The sequence below is a fragment of the Lytechinus variegatus genome, chromosome 2 (assembly GCF_018143015.1).
Source record: "Lytechinus variegatus isolate NC3 chromosome 2, Lvar_3.0, whole genome shotgun sequence".
Classification (NCBI taxonomy): domain Eukaryota; kingdom Metazoa; phylum Echinodermata; class Echinoidea; order Temnopleuroida; family Toxopneustidae; genus Lytechinus; species Lytechinus variegatus.
Window position 1 is genome coordinate 15,607,442 of NC_054741.1, and position 22,936 is coordinate 15,630,377.

General features: G+C 39.6%; 1 protein-coding gene across 1 annotated transcript; it reads left to right on the forward strand.

The window, feature by feature from the left end:
• Nucleotides 1–12,659: 12,659 nt before the first annotated feature.
• On the forward strand, nucleotides 12,660–21,258 carry LOC121409670 (general transcription factor II-I repeat domain-containing protein 2-like). Its single transcript, XM_041601579.1, has 3 exons — nucleotides 12,660–12,879; nucleotides 17,667–19,285; nucleotides 21,175–21,258. The coding sequence occupies exons 1-3, from the start codon at nucleotides 12,660–12,662 to the stop codon at nucleotides 21,256–21,258; spliced, it is 1,923 nt and encodes a 640-aa protein (XP_041457513.1).
• Nucleotides 21,259–22,936: the final 1,678 nt, after the last annotated feature.

Sequence of the window (22,936 nt, forward strand, 5' to 3'; positions counted from 1 at the left end):
GAATGAATCTTTGAAAAAAAAAAAATTGATTTCATGCATCGTGTTAAATATAATATTTGTTGAACTTAAATCTTAAAACTTAATTTGATTCTTTTAATATGTAAATATTAATCTTGATTTTAAATTTGGTCGTTCATTGTAAAATTTGAATATTGCGAATGAATCTTTAAAAAAAGAAATTGATTTCATGCATGGTGTCAAATATAATTTCTGTTGAACTTAAATCTTGAAACTAAATTTGATTCTGAAAATATTAACCTCTATTTTAAATTTGATCGTTCATTTTAAAATTTGAATGTTGTTGCGAATGAATATTTAAAAAGAAATTGATTTCATGCATCGTGTTAAATATAATGGATTTTAAAGACGGCTTGACGATTTAAAATGATTTATTAGCGGGCTAGCAAAATACACATTTTAGTTTTTTTGATTTTGAAAGGGGGCGTGGTTGCCCGAGAAAGGGCTCGTGACCCGACCCGTAAAGGGCGGGGCAGCGCTTTTTGCGCCCGCGCCAAAGAATTTGGGCACAATGCCAGACATTTGCCGCGGTTGAGCTATGCGCGGATAAAAGTGCGGGAATGCTTCATTTTCGTTTTGGCTTTCAATGAAGAGAGATGACGGTGCATGTGTAAAGCGTGCTTACAAAATTTTTTGAAAATTTTCTTTCGGCACTGGCAACTAGGCCTAGGTGGCAGATATTTCGACATTTGTCTAGCTACCTATACCGGATATCTACACAAAGGATTCATACTTTTATTGGATTATACAGACGCTGATTTCAGTTTTTTACTGTCTTCAGACTTCAGCCTCAGGAATTGTTGCCGTAGAACTAAGACTAAGTTAGCTGTGCCGATTTGTGGACCTAAAAGATTCAGTTTGCAACTTCAGGATTGAATTTTTTCTTGGCGGTTCGCTTGATTGAACTTTGGAGGTGATTGCATCCAGGATTCATTGGACTTGGGCTGAGTGACGGAGCTTCGAGTCTAACTCTAGTTTCGCGAGTTGATCATGCCAAAGGTTAAGGCCAAGAAAATAACGACCGCAGGTGCGAGGAAGGGAGATGACACACCGAAGAGGAGGCCGGGTCGGCCGAGAGGTCCACGGGCGACGTCAACCCCCGCAAGTGTGGATCTGGGGCTGGGAGGCGGCAACAACGGGCCAGGAAGGAGCGGTGAGTTAAATCCCTCTCAGTCTCAAGTTGTCGATGTTGATGAAAAAAGTGGTAGGCCTAGGTCTAAAGTTGGTGATAAAATGGCAGAGCTAGATCTAGATCTAGTGGGGCGGGAAGGCCAGGCGCCCGTGGGCAGATCTATTGCTTGGCATGAGATAGTAGCACAGGAGTCGGATACCGGTAGCTCGGGGCAGGCTCAGCCAGCAGTTTCAGTGCCGGCGCGGTCGGCAGGGGTAGCCGAAGATCTAGGCCTAGATCTAGTGGAGGTCGGTGTTGAGAGATCTGAGCCCCAGGCGCCTAGGCTTTCTGCCGTGTTGGGGGCACCGGAACCATTTATTAGCGCATGCGACCCACTAGGTGTGGAAGTGGCTATCTCACTGAAGGAAAAAATTTGGGCAAGTGAATATATAGATTTGGGAGTGCTCCTTAAGCATAATAATGCACGTGATGAGTTTGGGGCCTTGAGTGTAGGTGACACCACTTTGAGTTTGTGTCAATCGGGATCTGGTCTTGGTTTGCAACTTCAACCTCAATCAAAGGCTAAGAAAATCATGTCGGTAGAGCAGTGGACTTCGGTGTTTCTAGTATTTGCCTCAATTTACGCTGAGAAGCACATTGAAAGGAGCAGGGAGCTCATGAAATATATGGATTTGATAAGGCATGCAGCCCGTGCGTTTGCAGGTTATGGCTGGCGTGACTATGACACTCAGTTTAGGAGCAAGCAGGCGCGTTTACCCGGGCGATCCTGGGCGAGCGTCGACGCCGAGTTGTGGTTGATGCTGGTGGCCTCTAATGGTCCGCGGCAGCGCCACAATTTACCCCATGCCCCTCGCCATCAGTTCTACAGAGGGGAGTACGGCGCGAGAAAATCTTTTCCCTTCGGAGGAAAGGGACCCGGAGCCAATGGCACACCCAGCCGAGGCGTGTGCTTTGCCTTTAATAGAGGCAAGTGCATGCGAGGCAAAGCTTGCATCTATGAGCACAAGTGTTCCCGCTGCCAGGCGACAGGTCATGGGGCTAAGCAGTGTAGCCAAGGGCGGGCCGGTTCCAGTCCCGCTGGCAGTAAATAGGTCTACGGCTAGTGCGGTGTCGTCTATTGCTCCGACCCCTATTAAGTTAGCACGTTTGGTGCCCATGTTAGCTACTTATCCTAATCAGGAGCATGCTCAGTGCTTGTATAATGGTTTTAAGTTTGGTTTTTCATTACATTTTGAAGGGGACAGGGTCCCATTGGTTGTTAAAAACCTGAAATCAGCATTCGAACACATGGATACGTTGAAAAAGAAATTGAGGGATGAAATAGACTTAGGTAGGATAGTTGGGCCTTTTGTTGTTCCTCCCTTCGAGAATATGAGGTGTTCACCAGTGGGGTTGGTGCCCAAAAAGGCCCCAGGGGAGTTCCGTATGATTCAACATTTATCGGCACCCAGGGGAAATTCAGTTAATGATGGCATACCGGAGGGGCAGTGTACAGTAACATATTCGTCCTTTGATTCGGCGGTAGATATTGTGACGCAATTGGGGCGGGGTGCCCTTATGGGAAAGACTGACATTAAGTCAGCTTTCAGGCTCTTGCCTGTTCACCCAAAAGATTTTGAGTTGCTTGGGATGTATATAGATGGTCGTTACTATTTTGATCGTTGTTTGCCGATGGGCTGCGCAGTTTCTTGTTCCACTTTTGAATGTTTTAGTACTTTTTTAGAGTTTTGCGCGAGAAAAGTTGCGAAGTCGCAAAATATTGTCCATTATTTGGATGATTTCTTTTTTGCAGGCGGCCCTGCCTCGGAGGATTGCAGGCGGGCAATGCATTGTTTTGAAGCAATTTGCGAACGATTTGGGGTGCCCATAGCGCGAGAAAAAACGGAAGGCCCGACCACACAGTTGTCATATCTTGGGCTGGTAATAGATAGCGTTTCTCAGCAGGTTCGGGTACCGGAGGACAAAATTGAGAAATTAGTAGGGAAATTAAATTGGGCGGTACAGAAACAAAAAATTTCCCTAAGAGACATTCAGTCGATTGTAGGTAGTCTAAACTTTGTATGTAAGGCAATTGCTCCAGGGCGAGCATTCATGAGACGGCTCATTGACTTAACTAAGAGCGTTAAGCGTCCTTTTCACATGGTTAGGTTGACGAGAGGGGCTAAGGCTGACTTGCGGGTTTGGTTGGAGTTCTTGGCACATTTTAATGGTCAAGTTTTCTTCCGGGCTCCAGGCTGGTTTGGAAGCGAGGAAATTCAGTTTTTCACTGATGCGGCGGCTGGCATTGGTTTTGGAATTTTCTTTGGAGGCAGGTGGGCTCAATCCAGGTGGCCTGCTGATTTCCAGGCCGGTAGGAGGTCTATAGCTTTTTTAGAGCTATTCCCTATTTGGGTAGGCTTGGAGATTTGGGGCATGGAGCTAAAGGACAAGAATATATTGTTTAATTGTGATAATCAGGCCGTGGTGGCAGTACTTAACAAGCAGTCGGCGCTATGCCCTGATATTATGGTTTTGGTGAGGAAGGTGGTGATTATATGTTTAAGCAATAATATAGTGTTGAGGGCTAGGCATGTACATGGATGTGATAATGGTATAGCTGATGCACTATCTCGATTTCAGATGCCGAGGTTCCATGCGTTAGCACCGGGGGCCGCCGGGAGGGCGTGGAGGTTCCAGTCCGTCTTTGGAAGAGCTGGCTATCGAGAGAAGTCGACTGCTGATGGCTTCTAGGGCAGCTCGAACACACACAACTTACTCTATTGCCTTGGGGGCATACGTGAAATTTTGTAAAGTGTACGGATACGACCCCCAGCTACCCCCTAATGTAGAATGGGTGGCGCAGTTCATTTCTTATTTATCCTTTATGGGATATGCAGGGTCTACTATTCAAACATACATATCTGGGTTGGCATTTTATATGAGTTCATCTGGGCTAAAGGATGTGACCAAGAGTTTTGTGATTACAAGGTTAATTGAAGGGTGTAGGCGAAGTACTTTGAGAAGAGATGCTAGGCATCCAATCACATTGTCTGTGTTAAATAGAATGCTCGCCTACTTGAGGCATGTTTGTGGTAGTCATTACGATGTTTTGATGTACTCTGCTGCTTTTTCAGTGGCATTTTATGGTTTGTTGAGAGTTAGTGAGTTGACAGTAGAGTCCAGGCATAGATGTGAGTCTATTCTGCAGCACACAGATGTTAGGGTCACTGGCGATGCACCGCATCGCAGGGTGGAATTATTCCTAAGGAAGTCAAAGACTGACCAGCGGGGAAATGGGTGCACCATTTCGATACCAGAGTTGGGGACAGTTAGCTGCCCTGTGATGGCGGTTATTCGTTATTTAGAAATCCGCCCAAAGAATGGTGGAGCCTTCTTTTGTTCATATGGTGCTCTCCCGCTAACTAGGCGTGAATTTGGAAACATGATAAAACGATGTTTGACATACGGGGATATGCCGGCGGCAATGTTTTCATCGCATTCCTTTCGTATTGGGGCGGCTACGACCGCTGCCATGGCCGGTTGCTCGGATGAGGAAATCCAACGCATGGGGCGTTGGGTTTCGAGTGCACATCGGAGATATATAAGACTCGACATGGTTAAGTAAAAAAAAAAAAAAAAAAAAAAAAAAAAGAACGAAAATATATATGAAATGATGATTTTAGGTTATTTGACATTTTGACCAAAATCAGGTGTAAGTTATCTTCCAATAATGTCACAACGCGTTTACTTTACACGAGGACATGTGCTTTAATCAAAGCCGTGGCCGATGGGTTGTTGGATATTTGGGTGTATAATTCTCAATATATCTGCTTACATGGTATTGTTTTATTTTATTCAGCCCTATTCAGAAGCAGGGTGGTATGTTCAGTGCCAAGAGGCTTGTTTACAAAGGAGCCCTTGTTACAGTATACATTATACATTATACATTATGCATCATATATTATACATTATACATTATACTTTATTACATTCTTTATACAAAATGAAGAAAGAGATGGTACTATATTGATGGGAATGTGTTTATACGTTATACATTATACATTATACCTTATACATTTTACATTATACATTATACCTTATACATTTTACATTATACATTATACATTATTATAAATTGATTGGAATGTGCTCAGACATTATACATTATACATTATTATATTGGTTGGAATGTGTTTATACATTATACATTATTACATTATACAAAAGGAAGAAAGGGATAGTACTATATTGATTGGAAGGTGTTTGGAACATCAGATTGATCATAACGACCCCCCCCCCCCCCCTGTACATGTTGATATCAATATACATGTATCATCAAAATAACTCTGGGCTTAATATTGAATGAGTAAGTGCGGGTTTAATGATATCACACAATTACGAGCATTCTGCTTTTTAGAGAGAATGTTACAACGGTATAATGACGTGTTTAATATCAATGCTTTCAGGATTAAGGGGAGGGGTCAAAAATGTGATTACATACATTGTATCTTGGAGGGGAAAATCCCGTGATGAAGGGGTGGTGAAGGGTAGCAGACCTTTCAGGGGGAAATTTTCATACTTCAAAATTCTGCCCAGCCCTCTTTTCTTGTTTTCTATTACAGGACCTGTGGTGTGGATCATAGGGGACTCGATAGTGTTTTGGGCACATCGCAGGGCGAAGAACACCGGCGAGGCTGACCTTGGACTTGGAACGTCGGTCCGCTGGTTGGGGAAAAGGGGGCTACGAATTGAAGGGGTAAGCGATTGGTTAGATAAGATGGGTCGGAGTGAACCAAAGCCTTCAGTAGTAGTATTGCATGTAGGAACGAATGACATTGAGGCACTGTCCAAGAAGAAGCTGGCTAGTTTGACGTATAGACTTTTTGACGCCAATAAGGACAAATTTCAAATAGTGTGGTCGGACATTTTGGAGAGGGTTTGGTACCCGCTGGCTGTACAGGAGATCAAGGTAAATTGGACTTAAAGAGAAGGGCGGCCAATAGGTACGCCAAGGCTTTAGCTGCAAGATTTCATGGTAAAGCCATACCGCATCCATCAATATCCCATAATGACATTTCGCTGTACAGAACTGATGGCCTACATCTGGCCGATGAAGGGTTGGACAGATTTATCAGTGAGTTAAAAGTTGGTCTTTCATATCTTCGTTGAGTATGTATTTATACATTTTACCTTAGTCGCTCCGGCGTGACCGACTCCAGACCGTCCGATCCGATAGTATGAATAAGGGTTTTGGCTGGTCTGGAGCCGGTTTCACCAGTGTGTCTATGCTTTCATAATGTATCATTTGTTGTTATTTAGCTGCTCATGCATTTACGTTCAATGTATGCATGCATTAAATCATGTTGGGGTCAGTTATGGATAACCTAGATATACATTGTAATGGAGGAATGAGCAATGTTCCCTGGTACCCCCCCCCCCCTGGTAAAAGCACTAAGGATGATAACGTTGGTGAATACTAGTAGAATGATCCTGTAATGGTTGCTAAGATTTATTGAATATCTTGGTAGATACGAGTAAAATTTTGACGTGTTTGTTGGCGGTCGATCATATATAAATAAATTATATATTCTCGTTTGGCGGTAATTTGGCAATTAGGCCACCTGAAACACGTATTTTCCAAGAATAATTGGGTATTTCTGGTCATGCCAGGGCAGGCATGTGGATTTTAATCAATTATGTTATGTTATTATGTAAGTTGCAGGTCCCCACTCGTTACCTAGGTGAGGGGGACCTATTTGTACATACAAATGTTTGAGAACGCTGTTAAACTGAAATAATTGTGTCATGCTTAAAGTTTAATCTTAGCCTGACCTGATCTTAAAGGCGGGCAGGCTGGTCTATAGTCATGGGCATTCATATATCTCTATATGCTATATTTATGTCATCTGTAATCCACCGATAGCTCATAATTAATAGCTGTGCTGGGATTCCGGTCCGGCTAGCAGGGAACCAGTGGGAAAACAGCCATGAATTTTAAACATTGAAGAACTTACGAGGGGGGCCTTCTAGCCGGGGGTTTAACCCCTCTCCGAGGAGCTTATTAAACAAGGGTATCGGTTGGTTACAGACATTATCGGTATATGTATATGTGATGATATTCATACACTGTACACAAAAAGCAGAATTGGTAAAGATGCACATTCATCTCTATTTTCATTAAAGCCACGACAAATCGCAATTCACTTGTTCTTGTTGTTTTGTTAGCCGTGAATAATGGATTTTAAAGACGGCTTGACGATTTAAAATGATTTATTAGCGGGCTAGCAAAATACACATTTTAGTTTGTTTTGATTTTGAAAGGGGGCGTGGTTGCCCGAGAAAGGGCTCGTGACCCGACCCGTAAAGGGCGGGGCAGCGCTTTTTGGCGCCCGCGCCAAAGAATTTGGGCACAATGCCAGACATTTGCCGCGGTTGAGCTATGCGCGGATAAAAGTGCGGGGAATGCTTCATTTTCGTTTTGGCTTTCAATGAAGAGAGATGACGGTGCATGTGTAAAGCGTGCTTACAAAATTCCCACCTCCTCCCCATTACCATCCTCTAGTTATAATTAAGGGGGATGTTGACATATATATCGTGGGGGGATTCTTGCATATTATGGATATGGTTGTGTATTTATTGTCCTTGTGCATTCTTAATGTTATTTTGTTTATTTAGTTTTTGTTTGCAAGGAAGAAGTCAATTCGAAATTACTATGAAGCAGGTTATGCCTCAAACGTTCATGTGAGTTGTCATAAAAATCCAAGTTATGGATGGTTATAGAAAAAATCTGGGGATTGAAATTATAATTTTCTCAGGTCATTTGAGAAGAAATGTTTATGAATTCATAATTTCTATGTATGTTTTATTTTCCTCTACCATGAGCATTATATATGAAGAAATGTTTGATAAGATTGCATAGGCTTCATTTCAGATAAAGTTATTTCTCGGGTCTGCATCGGACTCCTTAGGAATTAGACGGAAGTATTGTCCCAATTTTTAGGCTTCTTCAAGTTCAGCCGAATGTTCAGGTCTTTAGGCGTAGTATGTTGGTATACTTATGTGAATTTGTATGGTAATTTTGTCATGGTGTATTTATTATTAATACTGCCCACCTTTGGTATAGGAAGCAGCTCACGCATCAGTCAGATTTGAGTTATGGTTTTTAAATATCTGTTGTGTGCTGCCCGTTCAGGCAGAAATTGTGAAGAAATGATCGTTTTGGGGAAAGATATTGAAGAAAATATTATTTAGTTTAATTGCATTGATGTATATGTTAATGACGAACACGCATTGGTCATTTACAACGAGTGATACTTTCGTACCTTGCTTCCCTTTGCCAGAGTATGGCCATATTAGTGAATTTCGTTTGGTGAAACAAATTTCTTTCTGAATTCAATTTCCTTTATTAAAGTTCCTTTAAGGGGCTCAATATTTTCAGTGGGATGAAAATTGGATACCTATAGTTGGCTTGAATACCAGCAGTAGTTGATCTTGGCAAAGTGTGATTAGGGGGGGGGGGGGGGGGTACAAGTACTTTTGCATTTATATTTTCCAGGGAAGTTGTATTTGTTGAATCTATATGATACTCTATAATGAATGGTGTATGAAGTAGTTGGAGGGTGATGGTATACTTTTCATGGTTAATTTCAGAATCTAGGCAGAGCCTAGGCTGATAGAAGAGCGTAACACGAATCCAAATTCGAGGGTGTTTGACCTGGTCGCACACCAATCCTAACAACGATCGTCGTGCATAAGTGGGCCGTAAGGGAATTTTATCCTCCTGTCCTATTTTGGCCAGTGGGCAGGCGGGTTTTCGCCCTTACTCGTTTTTGGGAGGAGTGTTGACGCCTTGTGTGTTGTTGAAAAACAAGCAGTTGAAGTTCTGGGGGCATGATTTCAGTAAGAGGCGCATTATTAAAGTACCTCCTTTTTTCCTTTCCATGCCAGGGCAGGCATGTGGATTTTAATCAATTATGTTATGTTATTATGTAAGTTGCAGGTCCCCACTCGTTACCTAGGTGAGGGGGACCTATTTGTACATACAAATGTTTGAGAACGCTGTTAAACTGAAATAATTGTGTCATGCTTAAAGTTTAATCTTAGCCTGACCTGATCTTAAAGGCGGGCAGGCTGGTCTATAGTCATGGGCATTCATATATCTCTATATGCTATATTTATGTCATCTGTAATCCACCGATAGCTCATAATTAATAGCTGTGCTGGGATTCCGGTCCGGCTAGCAGGGAACCAGTGGGAAAACAGCCATGAATTTTAAACATTGAAGAACTTACGAGGGGGCCTTCTAGCCGGGGGTTTAACCCCTCTCCGAGGAGCTTATTAAACAAGGGTATCGGTTGGTTACAGACATTATCGGTATATGTATATGTGATGATATTCATACACTGTACACAAAAAGCAGAATTGGTAAAGATGCACATTCATCTCTATTTTCATTAAAGCCACGACAAATCGCAATTCACTTGTTCTTGTTGTTTTGTTAGCCGTGAATAATCTTTGTTGAACGTAAATCTGAAAACTAAATTGATGGTTTTGTTATGTAAATATTGATCTTAAAACTAAATTGGACTTTTTTTAAGGGGAAATTTTAATCCTGATTCTTTTTTTTTTTGTATGTGTGTAAACCTTTTTGTTTTTTTACAAACTTGAAATGAATTGCAGCTCATGGTTGAAATTATGTTTGAGAATAATAAAGTAGCGAAAAAAAACATTTGCTCAATAATGAAATACATGAAACTACTGTCCATTGTTTATTGTACATAGTGTGTTTTTTAAACAACATATATATTCTGCATGAACTGTTTGATGAATGTCATTTATGTTTTGCACGTGGTGATTGGTGAATGTCGAGGGGTGAAGACTGCTGAACGAGATGGAAGAATATTTGCGAAAAATCTATTTTGATCCGATGCATGAAGCTGGTTTTAGTGGTGCTGAAAAACTTTATAAATTTGTAAAGAATGATGGTGTGTTTGACATATCGAGAAAACAAATCAAGAGGTGGTTGCAAGGGAATGATACTTATACTCTGCATCGTCCAGTAAGACGAAAATTTAAAAGAAGCAGAGTCGTTGTTTATGGGATGGATGATGTATGGCAGATGGATTTGGTGGATTTGTCTTCTCTTTCTAGATACAATGCTGGACATAAATACTTATTGACATGCATCGATGTTTTATCCAAGTTTGCATGGGTGGTTCTTCTAAAAGATAAAAAAGGGAAAAGTTTAGTATCAGCACTCCAAAAAATTATCAAAAAGTCTGATAGGGAACCTTATCACATTCACACGGATAAGGGCAGTGAATTTACAAACAAATTGTTTCAAACGTTCCTCAAAGAAAATAAGATTTCCTTTTATACGACCCAAAATATGACTAAAGCATGCGTAGTCGAGAGATTCAATCGCACTCTCAAGGAAAAAATGTTCAAATACTTCACGCACCGTAATACTCAGAAATATATTCCCATCCTCAGCAAGCTAGTACATGCTTACAACCATTCATACCATCGATCAATCAAGACAAAACCAATATTGGTCAGTAAAAAAATGAAGGAGACGTTTGGAAAACGCTGTATGGTTCAAAAATTAAATCAACCAACACCAAACCTAGAAGATTTAGCGCGGCAGATAGAGTTAGAATAAGCAAAGCCAAAAACACATTTGAAAAGGGGTATCTTCCAAATTGGAGCGAAGAGATATTCAACATAAAGAGAGGGAAGAAGCGAGGTGTGCCCGTGTACGAGTTAGTGGATGACCGCGGGGAAAAGGTGTTGGGGACGTTTTACGAACAAGAGCTTCAAAAGGTCGATAAGAAAAAAGACGGCATTTATAGAGTAGAGAAAATACTGAAGAAGCGTAAACGAAGGGGTAAAACTGAATATTTTGTGAAATTTCTAGGTTATCCCCCATCTTTTAACCAATGGGTTGACAATATTCAAAAATCAAATGCCATGTCATAATGTATTCATTAGGCGTTGCGATCATGGAGAGTGAAGATCAAGTCTACGTAACGCTGCCCAGCAACAGTTCCTTCGATTATCGACGAAATTGGCAACACCCCTCATTTTGCGGGGGGAATGGGAGGTGGCGCTTTCGGATATAATTTATCCCCATTCGTGGCTAAATGTCAATCACGAAAATAATAAATATGTCTTTACGGTGGGGCAGCAGATTTTGGGCCCGGGCCGAATACCAGAGGGACAGTATAGCGATGCAGAAAGTATATGCACCGCCTTGAACGAATCTTTTCCGGGGTCTTTGAAGAATAATGCGCAATTTAGCATCAACCCACTCACGTTCAAGACCGAAGCTCACATCGGAACAGATACCCAGATTAACCTTTGCGAGGGACTAGCCCAACTTCTTGGTTTTTCACAGAAAAATCTATCTGAAAATACGCAGGCCTCATACCTGCCCGACATCAACGGCGGACTCTTTGCAATGTACGTGTACACGGATATCATCGAAAATCAACGGGTGGGTGATGTGAGTGCCCCGTTATTACGAATTGTCCCCACGAACCCTAAGAAGGTTGGACATATTATTACTCAGTCCTACAATAATCCACATTACTTACCAGTTAAGACAAATTATATCGACACAATAGAGATTAATATAAGGAGTGACTACGGAGAAAAGGTACCATTTCAAAGTGGGAAAGTAGTCGTGAAACTACATTTTAGATCCACTCGGAAGCAAAGTTTTCTCATGTAAACTGAATTCATCATGGCTTATGATACCTTGCATCGAGGAGGATCTCTTCCAGTGTTCCGTGGTGCTCGTACGCAACGTGGTTATGGACTTGGGAGTGTGCTAAAAGGGATGCTACGTTCTGCCATTCCGTATCTTAAGCAAGGTGGGAAAATTCTTGGAAAGAAAGCTTTACAAACAGGAATAAATGTAGCACAAGATGTCTTAAATGGAGAAAGCGTACAGCGCGCAACTACAGCTAACCTGAAAAAGTTGTCGCAAAATCATCGAACCAAAGCACAGAAAAAGCCCAATAAAAGGGGACGTCCAAGGAAAAAAGGCAACAGTGTGACAAAAGCCAAGAGAAGGAAGACTTCAGACATATTTGATGCATAACCAGCTCTGAAACATTAACTCAACATGGAAAAGATCCACAGCATGTCTTGCGAGTGTTCAAAATCTGAAGTTGATTTATTCACTCTACCACCCACGCAAACAACCATTGAAAATGGAAAATGGGTCGAATACTTTCCCCTGACCAACATCGCGGATGCTACTCCTATTCAATTTCATATACAAGGATCTACCGATGAGTACACCGACCTATCGCAGAGTTTGTTGCACCTACAAATTAAAGTAGTGAATGGTGACGGTACACCCCTGGACGACGATGCCCAAGTTGCTCCCACAAACCTTTTCATGCACACTCTCTTCAGTGATGTGGACATGATGCTCAACGATAGACTGATCACACCGTCAACCAATACCTATCCCTAACGTTCGATGTTTGAATCATTGTGTTTGAATCATTATGATGCGGACATGATGCTCAACGATAGACTGATCACACCGTCAACCAATACCTATCCCTATCGTTCGATGTTTGAATCATTGCTAACCTTTGGACCTGCGGCGAAAGAATCTCAACTCACATCATCGTTATTCTACAAGGACACGCCAGGATACATGGATGATGGCAATCCCTTGGCTGCTGTGAAAGGAAATGATGGAATGAAGAAACGTTATGAATTTATCAAAAATAGTAAGACACTCGACATGATTGGCGTTCTGCATTTGGACATGTTTTTTCAAGAGCGAATGTTATTAGACGGTGTCGATATCAAACTTAAACTGAATCGTAGTAAGAATAGTTTCAGTCTCATGTCAAGCAACGTAAATGCAAACTACAGAGTTGTCATCACAAGCGCCTCTCTACAGGTTAGACGTGTAAGATTGAGCCCAGAAGCATGTCTCAGTCATGCAAAACATTTAGAGACACAAACTGCTAAATACCCTATCAAGGAATATATAATAATATAATAATATAAAAATAAGGAATACTAGTTATTCTAGATCATGTTTAGCAGGACTGTCATGACCAAGATGATACTAGACATCCGACAAATGACATTTCTCTTATGATCATCTTTACTCATTGTCATTAATCAAACAAAAGATTACTGCCATGAAAAATGTGCAAGGAAGTTTGTTTATTACTGGATGCCCTGTTTATTGCTGAAAGCAAAGTGATTAAAAGACACACGAGATAATCGATGAGGCAGATTGTATTATTTTGTTATCTTTAACTCGTCTGCTTTGGCCCATGATTTTTTGCTTTTATCGAGTACGTTATCTCCTTCATTCTTTATATTTATATATTAATTATATATATATATAAAATATATAATATATATATATATAAAATAAAAAATAATATATATTTTTATATATATATATATGTATATATATATATATATATATATATATATATATAAAGTATGACCCGCTAGGGATCATCCCCCCAGGTCTAAGGACCTGTCTACGCCACTGCTGCAGTGCCATGCTGCATTAGCATAATCAAATAAACACTGTATTAATGAAAAGCGTAAAATGCGTCTGGATTTCATATTCATGCAATTTTGATACCGGTATAGAAATTTCAAGCGAGCATTAGCTTTTTTGACAATAGAGTCAATCATAGATGTACATGAGAGATCACTATTTCATATCAGGCCTAAATACTTCACGGAATTCTGTCTCTTAATTAATTGATTGTTATAGTATATATTGAAATCATCTGTATGTTTAGACCTGGCCCGCGAACAAAACAAAATACTTTCGGTCTTACCAACATGTAAGCTAAGCTTATTATCTGTCATCCATTTAATACAATTTGATAATTCTAAGCTAAGTTTTCACCGATCAGCTTAGGACTTGTATCAGAATAAATTAAAACACTGTCGTCTGCATATTAAAGTAATTTACTTTCATTAACCCAAATACACATATCATTGATATAGCACATAAAAAGAATGGGACCTAATATGCTCCCTGAGGAAACTCCACACTTTATAAGCATAGAATATGAGAGTACATTTTGCATGGATACCACTTGACGGCGATTTGTCAAGTAAGACCTAAACCAATTCTAGCATGCTAAATTCAAACCCATCACTTCTAATTTCTTTAAGAGTATTTCGTGATTAACCGTATCGAATGCTTTTTGTAAGTCAAGAAGAACCATCCCAAAATAACGGCCTTCGGAAATTCCATTCCTAACAAAATCCAACAAGTGAATTAAACATGTTTCAGTAGAATAACCATTCCTAAAACCAGACTGAAATTCATAAATGATTTTGTATTCTTTAAAGTATTTCTCAATTTGAGAATACACGCATTTCTCCAAAATTTCGACACTAATAGGTCGATAATTCCCAACATGAGTTTTGTCTTTCTTTTTGTGTAATGGTGTGACTTTAGTGATTTCATTTCATCAGGGAAGGTACAAATTGAAATAGATAGGTTAATAATGTAAGTTAAAGGAATAACGACGTTTTTTGCACCATCCTTTAAAATCTAGCAGGAACCAAGTCAAGTCCGGTACTTTTTGATATTTTCAACTTGGATAATTAATACAAACTTTACTGTGACAGGGAAAAATTAAAACAGCCTTTTTGTATACCTTTATTGTCGTAAAGTTTTTTTTAATTAGGACTGTCGGCCCCAAACTCACTTCTGTCCGTAATGGGGAGCTCACAAGCCAATTTATCGGCCACTGTTGTGAAATAATTGTTAAATTCGTTGGCTATCTTTAGATTATCATGACATAATATCCTTTTTCATTTTCCTAAAAGCTATATTTCGTTGTCTTATCAAACCAATAATTTCACTGTTCATCCATCTTTCTGTTCTTTGCTTAATTCTTACTTGTTTTAAAGGTGCACACTTATCAACTACTGACATGAAAATACTTTTGAAGTGTGACCAAGCAACATTCACTTTATTACATTCAAATATAACAGACCAATTGATTTGAGATAAAACGAAATTAAAATCATACATCGAATGCTTATAGTTCTATGCTGCCCGAATACAGGCCTGATAAGTTTCCTTGAACAATACGTTAAAAAGTGATCACTTAAGCCAATTTCAAAGATACCACTTTGATAAATATTTTCTTCTTTACTACAAATTACACGGTCTATTAATGAAGAAGTGGTAGGTGTAGTTCGTGTGGGTTTTGTTATAAGTTGGCTCAAATCATACAAATTCAAAATATTCTTGTATCTTTTGGTCAGTGCTGATTGTTGTAATAGACAAATATTCATGTCCCCTAAAAGAATAACCTCATCATCTTTTGTTAGTATGTCCAATATATCAGGAAGAGAATCGATAAAGTGATTGTCTCTGGGGGGTCTGTAGACTACACCTAAAGTAATAGGCTTTGTATGTGGTAATAGAATGTCGATCCACAATGATTCAATACCATCAGGTGTAAGATCTTCTCTTAGATTAAATGCGATATCATTTTTAATATAAAGGCAGACCCCACCACCATCATGACCATGGTCGCCTGCACGATCTCGTTTTAATATAGAATAACCATCGATATAAATTTCTTCATCATTTATGGACGAATTCAACCATGTTTCAGTAATTGCAATTACTGAAATTCTACTTTCATAGAGAAGGACGCGAAGTTCAGGAATTTTATGTAAAATGGATCTTATATTTAAATGAACGAAATGCAACCCTTTTGCTTTAAATATATCATTATATGATTTGTATAAAACAGCCTTATCAATTCCAGTAGGTGTGTTAAATTCAGGGATAGGAGGTGCATTAACTGTTGTGGTGGGTTGAACATCAATCAAGGATTGTGTAAAAATGGAGTCACAAAATGGCGGCAATGAACATGTTAAACATATCCAATTCTCATTTGGGTTTTGATACAGCCTAGTATAACCCTAAAGAGATTTCGAGACATTTAGTGTGATACCACTTTTGACAAGTGGTACACAACAGTCCATTTTGGTTATTTTTAACGGGTTTCTCGCAATGACCACAAGGGAATTTATAGTTCGGACCGGGATTTGTTTCAACGTCGCCAGACAATAAAAGACGAAAAAAGACTTGATTATGTGCCTGATATATTGCTGTTTGAAAGGTGGCCACGGAATTATGATAATATAAAATCCGAGAGCGAAAGTATTTTACGCGCTTAAACAATTTGATAGTAACATATTCAAAACCAGATGAGACATGGAAAGAACATAAACATGAAATTAACAAATAATAGAAAACAAAATTCATGACGTATATGTGAGCCACGCACCCAAACACACACACACCATTACATGTTACAACCCTCCCCACTCACACAAACGAGTTTTACATAGTCTAGGCCAGGGATTCTCAAATGGTGGCGCGCGCGCCACTTGTGGCGCATCGAGCCTTGCGGAGTGGCGCGTGGGAGCTATTAAAAATAAGAAAAAAAATAATACATGGGGAAAAAGTTTGATGATCTATTAATCTGTAATTGAGTTTTGATGATCGTTTTATTAGTAAGGGAAAACAGGAAAAGGAAAACAAAAACTTGGCTATATTTCAAACTTAATTTTTTATTGATTTCCTCTGATTTTGTATAATTTTGCACTCGATAACCCCAATTATGGGGATCGATCGTGTTCTTCTTTTTCATTATTCTCTGCTTGATGTATTCATGTACGACTGGTACAAAGACTATATGCATTACAAGTGGTATGAAAGTCTTGCTCGAAAGTTTCAACTACTGTATACGGCGTGCATTTTTCTCACTTCAAGAGTGTACATTTTGGGTAAGTTCTAATAATCGAATAATTTGACAGTCAAAGAACACCCTGCTCATAGAAATAATAAATTTTTGTTACCAAAGCTGATCTAAATCCAAAGTTATAAAAGTAAAATGAGGTGATGTATCGTTTGCCGCGATTTTTGTAATGCACCTGTGCTTAACTGAATGAATGATGCCCGATGTGCACGTGGGTCGAGTGAGGGAGGGAGAGGGTGCAGTCTCGCACCGGGCCAAAATCCGACAAAATAAACCTGACAATTAGTCACATTCATTTATCCTTCTCATCAGCTGGAAAGGGCGGTAGGCGCGTACAAGTTTATTTCCTGATGTCTGACAATGTGTGACACTGCACTTGCCCCAAATTAAATCAAGTTTATTTGACATACAGTGTAAGTCCCGATTTCTTTTACGTAATATGTTCACATCTTCTCAGTTGATAACAAAAACTTGTGTTTTTCATGAAAACTTGCTTGAAAGGTGCAGGTTTTAGGGTGATATGCACATTTTGATGAGAACATTTTGATTAGAGATTGAATCATCATACTGCTCGAGTAATAAATAAATTTGATAAATCAGTGAGTTTTATTTTCTATCTTCATTTCGCCTTCCATACTGAATTGATTGTGATATAATTATTCATATCAAATTTTTGGTGCTGACGTCATACTCTTATTGAGTAAATTCTTTTTATTGGTTCTTTTGTTTTGAAACCTCAGTTGGATATCCGTCTGGAATTGGAATGAAAATGGCTGCTCCCCCTCCAAAGAAATTGAAAACGGACACTCGCAGGTTTCATGAGGAATGGAAAATGGATTTTTTCTTTATACTTCCAGATGGACAAAGTATGAAACCAACATGTTTGATATGTGGAGGAACCATAGCTGTGATTAAAAGGCATGACATTCAGCGGCATTATAATACAAAACACAAGGACACATTCGAGAAGAAATATCCACCAGGAAGTGAGGAACGGAAGAAGCGACTGGAACATTTAGCTAAGTCTCACGCAAAATCAATAGCAGTGTTTTCTAGAGGTGGAACTGCACAGGAGAAAGCAGCAGAAGTCTCCCTCCGAGTCTCATGGATTCTCAACAAGAACAAACTTCCATTCACAGCATCTGAAGTAGTGAAGGAATGCATGGTTGAAACGGCAAAGGTCCTTTGCCCAGATAAAGTAGAGACATTCAAAAAGATTCCCCTTTCCAATGACACTAATACAAGACGCTCTGAGGTCTTAGCTAACAACCTTAAAGATGAACTGTTGGAAAAGTTGAAGGTTGCAGATGCCGTCTCCCTTGCCATAGATGAGTCAACTGACATCACAGATGTGGCACAGCTGGCTTTGTTTGTCAGATTTCTTGATGACTCTTCAGGGGCATTCCGTGAAGAGCTTCTCGAATTGCTACCCCTGACTGGATCAACAACAAGTAGTGATATTTTCAGTACAATTTCATCATTCTTTGATGCACACGGAATTTCCATCGCCAAAGTGAAATCCCTCCTAACTGATGGAGCTCCTGCAATGGTCGGGAAGAAAACAGGCGTGGCAGCAAGGATGAAGGAGGTTTCACCTGGGCTTCTGTCATTCCATTGCCTTATACACAACTCAGTTCTTTGTGCAAAGATCAACAACGACTTTGCTGAGCCCCTGAACAAACTTATTGAAATTGTGAATTTCTTGAGAGCCAAATCATCCAAGCAACATCGAGACTTGCGAACCTTTCTACAAGACGAAGAGGCAGAGTACTTTGATATTCCTTTGCACACAGCTGTACGATGGCTTAGCAAAGGAGAGGTGTTGAAGAGAATGTGGGCACTGCGAGCACACATTGTAAGTTACTTGGGTCAGTCAACTGATGTGCGTGCCAAAAAGCATCTTGACTTTATGACTGATGACGGAATGATGACAAAGATAGCCTTCCTTGTGGACATCTTTACCCATCTGAATGGACTGAACCTGAAACTTCAGGGACATGGAAAATCCCTGGCAGCATGTAGGAAAACTGTAAAGACATTTCAAGGGATGTTACCAGTTTATCTGAAAGATTTGACCAAAGACAAGAAGTACTTTCCCACTCTGAAGGAATATGGACCAAATGCAGTTGTAGGTGCAGACTTTGTGCAGAAACTCATGGACGAGTTTAACACCCGCTTTGCGGACTTCAAGAATTTGGACAGTATCCTGTTAGTTGTGACACAACCATTTTTGGTAGACCCAACAGATGAAAGATGGTTGGAGCAAGCAGCAGCAATTTCTCCAGACATGTCCAGCAAGACCTTCAAGAACAACTCATCGAGCTACAGGCTGATGATGAACAGAAACTGCAGTTCAATGGTAAAGAGTTGGAAAAGTTTTGGATTGAACTTACTGGTTTCCCTGTTCTTAGAAGCATGTCAACCAAGATTCTCACCATTTTTGGATCAACATATATTTGTGAACAGTGTTTTTCAAACATGAACTTCATTAAGAAGAAATACAGAAACAGAATAACAAACACTCATTTGTGCAACGTTCTCCGAGTTGCCATCACAACAGTCAAGCCTGATTTTTCAGCACTGGCAAAATCTGGGAAAAGTCATTTCAGTCACTAGATCTGAGGCAGAAAGATCTGAACTTGTGCCTACTGGTCTGGTATGTTTCGAAAAGTTGCTTTGGTTTTGAAAGTTGTTGAAGTTTGTTGCCATTGGTACTTTTTTCCTGTGGATATTAATAAGAGACCCTCTTTGCCAAGTCGTCAGGGGACTCTTTCCGGTGCCCCCCCCCCCTCCGCTATACTTTACCCGGTCGCATGATGGAAAGTGGCGCAGTTGAGATGCTCAACAAGAAATGTGGAGCTTCAACAAAAGTAATTGAGAATGGCTGGTCTAGGCCTACACTTATTAATTGACTCAGCACAAGTATATAATGTCCTAGAGGGTCCATGAAGCACTTGTATAGTATGCCTGCATCTTCCATGTCCAAAAGTGAGAATTGTAGCTGGTATAAATGCATTTTTTGTGTTAGCAAGAAATTGATCCACAGTGTGCTACACTCAACCCAGGTGAGGTACATGGGTAACCAAGCTGGCAGGAATCTATTCCTTGGTACGCTGAACATGTAACAGCTGCTCTGCTAAAGCCAGGGTAGTTCTGCTTCATTACTGAAAAGTTTAGAGACTTCTGATGTTAAGCGCTATATAAGGAAGTGTAATTATTACAATTGTGATGCTGTTCAAAAACACAATAAATACGCCTGATGCTGAAGACTACAGCTTCTAGGACACACCATGGACTAGAGTAGTAGATCCATGAACACACATGTGTAGAGGACAGAGCGAGAGAAAATAAAACAATATCGACGAGGTCATCAAGATAAAAGAATGTTAATAGTCTCCTACTGTAAGCAGAGAAGTGAGAGTGATAATGTGCATAGACAAAGACAGTTATTGATTTTAGCCCATGAGCGGCATATGCTTATACGAAATAGTAATGGATCTTATACAAAGACAGTTTTGGATTTTAGCCCATGAGCGGCACATGCTTATAGTGATGGATCTTATACAAAGACAGTTATGGATTTTAGCCCATGAGCGGCACATGCTTATACAAAATAGTAATGGATCTTATACAAAGACAGTTTTGGATTTTAGCCCATGAGCGGCACATGCTTATACATAATAGTAATGGATCTTATACAAAGATAGTTATGGATTTTAGCCCATGAGCGGCACATGCTTATACAAAATAGTAATGGATCTTATACAAAGACAGTTATGGATTTTAACCCATGATCGGCATATGCTTATACAAAGATTGACGTCATGAAGACTTATGTAGTTGTATTGTTGACGAACTGAGTTATATAATTTGGATCACAATTGCGATATATTATATGCACTATATGCTGATATTCAGAGTCAAAGATTGGATTTTGATATTCAGTGTTTTTTATTCTATGACCTACCGCATTATCTTTGAAATTCGTTTGATGAATCAAACAATAATTATAGCCAAAGTATAGCCAAATCGGCGAAACTACATCATTTATAGTTCGAGCAATTGTCCTCCACACCTTTATCGATAATTCGGCTGCAATACATGTTGCAAATATTTTCAACTCTTGAGCTGTGTAATCCTTTGTCTTTGGTATCAAAGAAAGCAATGAGAGCAGAAATACACGTCCGCCATTTAGTTGTAGAAAATTGTCCCGATTTGCAACTTCATTTACTGCCATTTCTTTTTCAGAATAATGTTCTTATCTCCGGAACATGGGCCGAATCAGTTCTTCAGACACAAAGATTACAACCAACATGTATCTTCTTGAGTTAACGTCCTCTCCACAAGATTCCGCTTTGAAGTCCAAGGCTCCTGCTACTATGGGCAAGTACTTGAGTGACTGGAAGCGTTGGAAGTTACTCACAAATCAACATGATTTACAAGCTTTTCCCGCGAGGCCAGTACATCTAGTCTTATACGTTCAACACTTGGCGAAATCCGCAGCAAGAATTTCTCCGATCGACACCGCCATAGTATACAATGGTCACACACTCTGGCCGATACCTCACCACCTCCTACTGATAGCTCTATTATCAAATCGGCCGTTGATGAATCTCGTTGAAGCCTAACTAAATCAAAATCACCAAAAAGAACCAGCAACGTATTCAGAATTAGCTCAGCTGGTAGCAGATAAAGGGGGCCAGGACGCATCTGTCATGTCTGTGTCTGATCTTCGTCTTCTTCTATATCTTTCCACACTCGGAACGCACGAGCTGGCGGAGCATCGGAAGCCGCTTCAAGCTTCGTTAATTAGAGATGTTTTGCACGGCATAGGGCATATACGTAAAAGATTCAATTTCCAGCAAATTGTCCGTTGCAAGAGCAATGAATCCCTGAATTATAACGTTTTAATCATATGTTAAAAAGGTCCAGCTCTTTCGTGCTGATTTTGTTTGTATGGGATAATTTTCTTTTAATTTTCACTGTGCTGAAAATGGTAATAGATCTTTCGTCACATTCGTCTGATCCTGGTTTTTCATGCGTAAAGACAAAGAGTAAATACTTTCACGGTTGTACTTTTAATAGTTTGGAAGTTCAAAATGTACAACATTGTCGTACAAATATGTTAATACTATACTAGTTAGTATAATTACTAATTTTGATCCCGTTCGATCTTTTGCCTCGCATTATTTGTTTTTGAGGTGTCGGTGACCTCACTCTCCCAAGAGTAAAACAATAATTAAACAAATTGATTACAAATATAACAAACAATTTTGTTTGCTTTTGTTTGTGTGAAGAAAGGAGACTGAAATGAGATTGTAAAATTCTCTTAGCATTGTATAGAAAGAGAATTGTTATCTCATTTGAGGGGAATGTTGAATTGCATGTGATTACGCAACATGCTATTGTTGCTATGTTGGGTGGAAGGGAGATTTCGGGTTAGCTTTCATTCGCGGTCATCACACCATACAGGGCAGTAGCATATTTTTTCCCCAAGAATTCCTTTAACACAGAGATTTATAACACCATATTTACCATATTTTTAGGTGGTCAAAAATTTATTTCCTTACCAAAATCAGATAGGGTTAGTAAAAATGTAGGATGACCTTGGAGCTATTTTCTTTGTTCGCTCGATCGCCTTAATGGGGTCGGATAGGAATTTCAGAGAATTTTCCTCATTTGGTTTAGCTCTGTTTCGCCTATCTCAAGGTCCATGGTTTTGCTTGCAGTACGCAAGCAAAATCTTAGTTATCAAGTTGAATGATAACTCAATTTCTAAGATTCGATAATTCATAAATATTTGATTATCGTTTCATTATTCTAATTATGAAGGAAATTCATACGTAATCGTTCAGTGTAATTGACATACGATCACTAAGATTTCAAATATTGATGTTTCATGAATATGCAACCATTTTACATGTTATACACGAGAGCAATGTTCTTTAAAATGTGTAATCATGACGATTACTAGAATAGTCTGAGTAATTCAAATCAGCATGCAAGCTGA